Source organism: Brugia malayi (assembly GCF_000002995.4).
Source record: "Brugia malayi strain FR3 genome assembly, contig: Bm_203, whole genome shotgun sequence".
NCBI lineage: Eukaryota > Metazoa > Nematoda > Chromadorea > Rhabditida > Onchocercidae > Brugia > Brugia malayi.
This window is the reverse complement of record NW_025062411.1, coordinates 1-9,569: the sequence shown is the minus strand read 5'-3', so window position 1 is coordinate 9,569 and position 9,569 is coordinate 1. Positions and strand designations below refer to the sequence as shown.

General features: G+C 32.5%; 2 protein-coding genes across 2 annotated transcripts; both read left to right on the top strand.

Annotated features, from left to right (window-relative positions):
• Positions 1–423: 423 nt before the first annotated feature.
• On the top strand, positions 424–6,762 carry Bm268 (histone B4, putative; the record flags this gene model as incomplete). The annotated part of the gene is made up of 6 exons (XM_001896324.2): positions 424–531; positions 1,907–1,994; positions 3,536–4,024; positions 5,606–5,722; positions 6,174–6,304; positions 6,685–6,762. The coding sequence occupies 6 exons, from the start codon at positions 424–426 to the stop codon at positions 6,760–6,762; spliced, it is 1,011 nt and encodes a 336-aa protein (XP_001896359.2).
• Positions 6,763–7,167: 405 nt separating this feature from the next.
• On the top strand, positions 7,168–9,119 carry Bm17276 (Uncharacterized protein; the record flags this gene model as incomplete). The annotated part of the gene is made up of 6 exons (XM_001896322.2): positions 7,168–7,281; positions 7,616–7,737; positions 7,909–7,930; positions 8,107–8,411; positions 8,624–8,791; positions 8,912–9,119. 6 exons carry the CDS (start codon positions 7,168–7,170, stop codon positions 9,117–9,119), a joined length of 939 nt encoding a protein of 312 aa, XP_001896357.2.
• Positions 9,120–9,569: the final 450 nt, after the last annotated feature.

Sequence of the window (9,569 nt, the reverse complement as noted above, 5' to 3'; positions counted from 1 at the left end):
ATGGTATGAGTTAATGAAAAAATCAAAATGTCTTCCAGTGATATTGTTATATCTGCAGAGAAATGGTTTTAATTAATCAATAAATCAAAATGTCTTCTTGTGATATTGTCATATCTGTAGAGAAATGGTATGAGTTAATGAAAAAAATCAAAATGTCTTCTAGTGATATTGTTATATTTGCAGAGATATGGTATGAGTTAATGAATTAATCAATATATCTTCTAGTGATATGGTAATATCTGTTGAGAGTGCGTACATGACGATACCCCATTTTTCATTTCAGGTATTCGATGATCTACATCAATTGATACCTAGTTATCACGAGTACTCAATAACAGATTTGCTGACGCATTCATATTCCCCAACATCTGGTGATTCAGCTGGGATGCCTGAATATTTTATTTCAAGAGGGCATCAATAGCAATGCGTTTCGGTGGATTAAGATACGCTAGTGAACAGGAAAACACAGTTTTCTGTGAACCTCAGCAAAGATTGCAAGAACCAAAAGTTATTTCAAATGAAAGCAATAAGGTCGGTAGTCGCAATTTTATTTGTATTTTGAATTGATAAATTTAAACAGGTACTTGAAATGGAACAAAATGTCCGAGTATCAAGCTAGGGCTATTTAAAAAGGAAAAATGTACTACTTTGGGGTAGTCAGTGTTCATCTGAATTATGAAATGTTTGTGTGCTGCCATCCTCATATTATCTATAAAAGTACTGCTAACATTCCATGGTTTGTCTGTTCACAATACGAACATTTATGATGTAGCAAATAATTTTAAAGAATGTATTGTTAGCTTTTTCTTCACTTACCCCACGACCAGTTAAATGGATTTTTCTATTTTAAAGAAATCAGAATCTGTTAATAAATTATACAGCTTCACTTGCAAAATTAACATTCCCAATATAGAACCACGTGATGTAGTGTTGGAATACTGATTTCCTTAAACTCGGAGAATCCACCAAATAGTTCAGTAACGTGAAATATTTGTTCATACAATTTTTGATGGGATTTTATGGGGAAAGCCAGATTTGATGGACCCATAACTTATCTCTTAGCTATGTTAAAGTTCTGCTGTAAGACCATTATTAAACTTGAAGCTAAAAACTTGAAGTAAATCGCCCAAATTCAATGGATTGTTTCTTAATCTTTCTCACTTTCATTTACGACTGGTAAAATTGTGTTGTCAAAGGAATTATGGAGCTGTACTAGTACTAGCACATTGCGCTGTTGCGTGATTTGTTGCAGTAGAAAGGGCTGCAAATGGGACTGCTCATACAGCTCAGAGACGATCAGCAAACCTAATCAAATTTGTAGAATTGGATTAACAATTTCATCTATAGAAAATTTTTTTGACTCTAAAGTTGTCGACTGTTTATTTTCACTTTCGATGCTGGATGGGTGACTCTCCAATTCTAAAACTAATAACAGCAGTCTGGTTTGTGTGCTTAGCAATATGGGATCATTTGGATTTGGTTAATCTGAAGAATCTGCTTGTGTAGGCTTCACGTCACTATGAACAGGAATCGTTCCCCTTGCTTGTTTTTTGCTGGATGGTGGTGATATGAGATATTTCCTAGTCTCCGATACTCATATTAATTCGTCGGATTTCCACATACATTTTGTGTTTGCGACATCACATATATTTCATCATCGCATATTCTACTTTCAGTTTTGCTTTTACCCTAATTACACTTGATCACATAATAATATCGAAGGGTTTTTTTTTTTCAAAATTGAACTTCAAATGGATCGAGATTTACTTAGACAACTGAATGACTCAGTGTAAAGAAACAATCAATGATTAAGAGTAAGTAAGCTTAAGGTTGAGTGAACGATGACTTCAAAAATAAGTACATAAATTTGATAAGATTTTAGTGAATGTTTTTGATTTTTTTTCAGTACACTGTTGTTGGACACACGGTAGAAGGTCAACCGATCTATGCGCTGCAGTCTGTGAGAACGCAGGATCGTCCAAGATTACATCAGGGTTCATATTTTTAATTGTTAAATCTTTTATTTTCTTTTATTCTTAATCTTAAAATTACACTGTCATTTAAAGAATATGGAGATTTAAAAATGTCCATAATAAGTTGCCTTCTTGTAGCAAAAGAAGATGAGCAAAAGTTGGGAGAATGCTATTATCATGTTGGTGCATGGTTTATATACTAATGTTAGTTTATACAAATATTATAAGTAATTGACAATTATCATAATCAGGTATTCTACTTTCGTATTTTCAAATTACCTATACGTTAACTTCATTAGTACTTAATACATTTGTAGATAAAGGTTAGAGAAATACTCATGAAATTAGGAATTTGAAATAGGTAATTGTAAAATATATGAAAAGGATCATTTTCTAGCTGTATCGTGTGATGGAGAGCAGTGCTCAACCTTGCTATGTGTTTTTACGCCAGCGAGTTGGAATTGCAACCGTCTTCTTCAGGTATCAGTGGTATTGCTGGGAAGCCAAAAAAGAAATTAGTTGCACCAGATGACAGAGAGAGTGAGAAAATAAGGTAAATCAAAGTTATATGTCATGAAAGACTGTTTAAGAAATAAGTTTGCGCCCTTGGAAACGTTCTTGATTTTAAAACTTCTTGTTTTATTTTTGAATTTAAATGAAAACTTGTAAAAATTAGAAATAGTATTAATTCATTACTTTATAATGTAGTATTAGAGTTGGAGATTTAACGAAAGAATAACACACGAGTGCGATGGATTTTATTTATTCCTTAAGTTTAGAATTCTCTTTTTTAGTGGTTCGACAGTGATTGCATAAGTTGCTGCGATTCAGCGTTTTAGTACGCCACTTGGCTGGAAGCAGATGGGATCATGGTTAAAAACTGCTGAGGCGAACGAAGATTGGAGTCGTTTGAAATTACTATTAAGCTAGTGTTCGCAAGTAAGTTATTTCATGTGTCTACAGATTTACTTTCATTCTCAATCGTAAATCGATTACAGCTATTTTTATTACTTAATTTGGATATAAACTGAAAGTTTATGAATTATTTCAATAGAGTTTTCGGTTTTTCATTTTATTAAGTGGTATACTAATGCTTCTAATAACTCATCATGTTCATGTCATACATTATAATCTTGTAAAATCTTGCATTCTGTTCTACAATTTATTATCGAACTGTGTTCATGTAGATGCAATTGCTAATCACAGTTTCAATAAATATAAACGTTCTTGTTTGTTCATTTTATCATGAGTTCTCAATTTTCTCAGCTTTCTCTTTTTGGTCATATTTCAAAGCAAATAATTATTTCAGTTACGTAGAGGCTAATTTTCGACTACTTTTCAGCTTTATTTAACTGATTCATTTAAGGCAAATCTAACCCTGGAATTGTTGCAGTCAAACGATACTCCGAAATTTGTTCGTAAATTATCGAAGATTTGTCCTGAGGTTTGTTTCAAATTATGCTATGTGGAAAGCAATTCGTAGTTCATTGGTTTTGCTTTTTTTTTCACTTTGTTTTAGTTTCTAGTTTGCATAAATTACAAATATTTTTGGTTTTTTTCAGACGTACGCAAAATATCTGGTGATTTAGTGATACAATGGAAACGTTTAGTATCCGCACCACCTCAGCAAGTACCTGAAGAATTGAAAAAAGTTGGTTCTGGAAGGCGTAAAACACCTCATATGGCATCTGGAGGTGCGAGTAAAGCGAAGATGATGGAAGATAATTTAAAAACTACGAAAACTGAAAAAGAAGTGGATGGGAGAAAGCTAAAGGACATTTCTGGAAATAAAGTAGAATCTAGTAAAAAGTCTCCAAGCATCGAAAATCCTGAAAAATTAGACGTTTCATCTGCCAAAGCCGAAAAGTCCATGAAGGCTTCATCTTCTAAAACTAAAGTAGAAAAAACAGAAAAATTAAATAAGTCAGCGAAAGCTATATTGAATAAACTTAATGAATTCAATATGTTCGAGAAACTGGATAAGGAAAGAAAAGAAAAGAAACGACGCCCAAAAAAAGCCAAGACCTATACTTCGAAATTCCGTTCAATAGGTACTGTACTGGTTAAGTGTTATTTCTCATTCTTCTTGGCCATCGTTTAGTCAGGTGTAAGATTTTTATTCAAAAAATGTTGTATTGTAAATTTTGTTTTTATGTTTTTATAGAAGTTAGGATGTTTTTTACTAGAAGATTTACTAGAAGTTAGATTTACTAGAAAAACAGGAGAATGAAATTCTGAAATCTTTTGAGAATTCTATAAGTTGTTGGCAAGATGAACATTGATTGTTGTCATGCTAATATTGTAATATCATGACCATTTTATGAAGGAAAAATTTTTCCAAAGTATCTCAATACTAGCTAAGTGACTCCTCTATTAGGTGAAGTTGGCATTTAATTCCTAAATTCAAAGGAGGAGGTGCTTGATCTTATATAGTGTAATATTAACAGTAGGAGAAGAAGGAGAAGTTGCTTCACATCAAATATTAGAAGAATAAATTTTGGAATGGGAAACTAAACGTGATTTCACAATTTGGAAGTGAAAAATAATTTTTTGAGGCGATCATGATTTCCTTTGATCAGTAATCATTTAACCAAAATTCTGATTTGCTTCATGACTATCTTGTCATCAAAAGGCGTATTGCATTATATATATATTTTAACATACAACTTCAATATTTCTTGTCTCATTTGGAAGTCAAGTATTTTAAAATTAGATTTAATGTCGGTTATACTAGCTTGCATGATAATGTTGATGAATTTCAGGATTTTCTTCATCACCATTCCATGCAACAGGTGTTCGGTGATTGTACGAGCCGTGCTACTGCTAACTGCTAATTTTGTTGTGCATTTTTTTTCCCATAAAACTGTTCTTTTTTCAAGCATTTCGGACAACTATTTTCATGAAAACAGTGCTTTTTTTTTAATATCATACATACAATGTTATATATGAAAACAAGCTGTGCTTTTTCTCTAGCCAACGTTTTTAGAAATACCTACAAAATGAATTGGCATTGAAGTGAATAATCCAGAAAAATGCATCAGGAAGCAAAATCAAATAGAAATTTTAATTTCAAAGCAATGAAATTTAATTTCAAAGCAAACTTAATAATTTCAAAGCAAGCATGAAAGAAATATGAATTAGGAATTTTGTGCAGGATAGAACTGGAGAAAAATAATGGCACTGCTTGAACGAGACCTAAGAATGTAAAAACAATGCTAACTCTGGAAGATAGTAGAAGTGATGGATGAATTTGCATTGTTTTTGTCATATTTGTAATGGTACTGTATTGGTTCTAGTATGTATTACAACGGTTCTGGCATGATTAAGCAGTCACAAATGTCAATGTTAAGGTTTACAATGCAAATGAGATTATTGTAACTCATCACTGTTACACGGAAAATATGGATCGCCTAATTGCGCATCACTACTTCACATAATTTTATAAATCAACTGTGCTAATTCAACAAAAATTCAGATGTGACATCATCTTGTCCCCAACTCTGGTGTGTATCGTGGGTGCACATAGTACAAGCGATTACTTGCAGTAGGCTTGTACAATCATCGGATGATCCCAATTTAATAAACTGCTGATTATGTTTATTTTTGAAGGTGTTTATTTTTGCTGATTTTAGGACTAGAAGGTGATGGTGAAGGTATGACAGGCAAAAGTAATGATAGCACAATGGTAACGTCCAAAAAGAAAGGCAATTTGCCTAGTAAGGCATTATTAGTTGCCAAAAAACGCACCGGTATGTCCATTTTTTTATAGCTGCGACTTTTTTTAGTCAATTATCATTATATTTCAAATTGTTGTTTGTATAAGCTACGAATGAGCTGTAGTTTTGCTCGATTTATGCTGTGGTGATTTCTAACCTTTTTGTCATTATAAAGCATTATTAGATGCCAACGATTCGATGTGTACTATTTTTATAGCTAAACTATTTAAAATTTTTATCATTATAGCTGTTCCAACAAGTGTGTCATAAGTATCACTTCCTGTCTCATCTGCACCGTTCGCTGATAAAAAACCTGTTTCACACACTCCTGCAAGTAAGTCATACATTTTTAATATTTTGTTCTTGATACAACAAATCCTTACTTTCCAACTAAAAAGTAAGTATTCATCATTTGCATATTTTTCACATTGTTAATGTACTGTTAATATTAATTCTTACTTAATCTAATCTTAGTGATTTATAGGAGTCATGATGAGCAATACATTTATGGATGCTCTGATGGATCCAGGACATAAGAAACCTCCTCCAAAGCAAGCTAAAAAGCGATCGACGTTGAATTTGAAACCATCGATATCCGTTATACCGAGTGTTATGGTTTGTTCTTTCATACATTAAGATTTTTGAATTTTAAGTTTAGGTATGGTGTATTTAGTGGTTTGTGTTGTTAAACAAAATTTTTAAATCAACTAGTTCAGTTTTAATAGAGTCAGTAATGATTGTATTAAATTTTGTTAATACTGGGCTAATTTACAGCTGTATGAAATATTAAATTAGTGGAAGTTATGATTGAATATCATGCATTGCTAGCTTACAAAATAATTCTTTTTTAAAACTCCTACATCTTTATAGAAGAGAAGTCGTCATTCCAATTTTACGCAATCATAGTCATAATTTGTGATTATGTTCGAAGTCTAATTTTGATTTTTAAGTTTTTTTCTTGTTTTGAAAAATCATTTAACAACAATTCTTTTTAGGAGGGACCATATAGTGATACCTCAAAATCGCTTAATAAAGAAAAACAGGACGAGGGATCGGTAGAGGAAAAAAAGTAGTGGAAGAACCAAACATTGTACCAATTGGTAAGATACGTTTCGCTGATGAAAATGGACAGGAGCTTGTTGAAGTTCGGTATTTTGAAGTAGAAGGGTGAAAGATGTTAGTTTTTTTTTTTTTTTTTTTTTTTTCATAATTGCTGTATTTTAAATCTGGGAGTAGGATTAATTATATGAGAAAAATATAATTGTCACAATTTGCATGACTAATAAAATGACTAGTAAGTTCATTCCCTAACTTAGAAACAGAATTTCAACTTGTAATTACTTTTGTTTCATTAATATATTTGTTCTTAATACTGTTGGTTTGAATTTACTTAGCTGATTCTTATATGATCCATCAGATCGTATAGCAATTTTAAAGTTCAAATTTCAGTAAATGTTAGCAAATTGTCATCTGAAGACATGAAGCACCTCGAAATGCAACGTGAACGAACATTTATGAAAGAACAACGCAGCCTACATATAACTGAATTTGGCTTCAATACTGGTCGTTCGGAAGGAATCACTCATATTCCAGTATAGCTAATTTCTGATGTTTTTGTTTTTTTAATTTTCAAATGTGATTTAAATATTGAGGAATGTTTAAAGATTATTGGGATTTCCAGTACTTTCAAATGTTGTTAAAAATCTTAATAATCATTGAACTTTGGAATTGTGGAACTTGTGGAGTTCTACATTTATTTGCAAGCATCTATTAAATTGGTCCTTTCATGTCAGGTGGTGGTAGGTAGGTAGGCTAATAAAGTTTACAATTCAAGATCTTTGATATTATGTAGGACTTCAACTTCTCAGAAATTAATCAATGTTGTGAACAACTTTTTTGTAGCTGATTTTTTAAAAAAATTTTCAGTGGAAATTGATACCGCTTACGGATGCTATATTTTTTGAACGTCGAAGTTCGCAGAGTGAAGCGAAAAAAAATGAGGAAAAGAGGCAAAAGACTATTATGATGCCATTTTATGATCCCTCGTTGTAATTTTTATTTTGTTACTATGTTAAAACGTGGGGAGGTACGGAGGTACTATGTAAAACGTGGGGAGGTCTTAATCAGGTAATTTTCTGAACTTAATTTGTTGTTACATAATTTCAAATCATGAAGGTCTCAGCATTTTTGTTGCGTATTAAATATTTGATATTTTTTAGGATGCTGCTACCACTGCTAGAGGTTCAGCAAGTCATAATCAGAGTGAAGGAAAAGAAATAAAGTAAGTGATCAATTTTGTTAAATTCGTTATATGTTTATTTTAATTTCAAAAGTTTTAAGGATAGCTGTTTTTGAATTACTATTTAATTCTTATCTATTAAAAGCATATATAAATGAAAGCAATGAAATTTTTGCAGAAATTAATGACTGAACTAAAAAAGAAGGGCCTTGTTGGTTCAAGTTCAGATTTAGTAAGCATACTCAATAAAGTATCTTCAACTACTTCTGCTGTTACTGGTACAATAGGAACATCAGTTCCTTCCGCATCACAACTCTCTGTGACCACAACTCCAACGTATGCTCAGTTAACAACACATTCCGCCGTTCCAAATATTCTGAATATGTCTTTACCGCCACCTCGTTTTGCTCATGGTATTAAATATTTTTTTTTTCAGCCGTTTAGGGGTGGTTCACGTCGAGTTGGAGCAGATTGTGGATATAGGTATGACATACATTGTATATTACTGAAGTATTCAAATAGTCATAAGTTGTATGAGAAGGAAAATATTTTCAAAGTTTAAAAGTAATTAGCAGAATTTAACAGCAATTGTTTCATTTCTGAACAAGCTGTCTAACGAATTGTTTAAGCCTTATTTAACAATTATATAAGTTACGATGAGCTAAGAAAAATCAGTTAATATGGCTCGGTTTCAGACGTGGACGTGGTGGACCTTCATTGGGTCGTAGGGGATTTTATGATCGCGACAGAGAAAGAGATCGTGACAGGGAACGGGAATATGACTATGATCGTCGTGTACATGATCGCTATGGAAGGAGACGGAGGAGAAGTTCGTCGAGATCAAGAAGCAGAAGTCGATCAAGGTTGATAATCCTTGTGTTGCTATTATGCTTTCTTGAGATTTGTTAAAAGAATCAAAGTGTTAGAAAAAAATATTTGTATATATATATATCAGATTATCGAATGTTGGTTTTTTTTTTCAGGTCAAGGTCAGCGAGTCCGTTCGAAAGACGACCATATTCACCTGATCGTCGTAGGCGTGGTAGTCCACGTGTAATGCATGAATGCGAGCAAGAGGAACATTTCGAAAGACGGTTGAGAGGAGATGATCGAGAACGAAATGACCAGCATGTTATCTGTGTTGATACCAAACCACAGTTGCAGGAACATCATCTTACAACAGAACGATAATGTGACATGGAGACTCTGAAAGGCATGGAATCAGTGACAAATGCGGATCAGCGTAGGTCACCCCCTGAAGATCCACTACCGTCCACAAAACCAACTGAGAGCGTTCGATCAGTTGCTACTGATTCTCCTGCGAGTCCAATCTAAGATTAGGATAAAATTTTTTTATGGAAATGGCGATATGTTCAATAATTGTGTTGCATGTTTTTGAAATTTGTTTAAGTGTGGGTTTTTGTATGCTTATGTTATACAAATATAGATATATTTCTTTCTTGGAAAGTGTTAATATTTTATAATAGGGATCGTTTTCAATTGAATTCGACATATATTTCATAAAAATATCCAGATTTTCTAATCATAAATGCCAATTCTGATGTATGAATATCTACTTGTTATCTCAAGTTGAAATAAATGGCAGTAAGTTGTAATTTTGTTATCCACTAAAGTCTATTT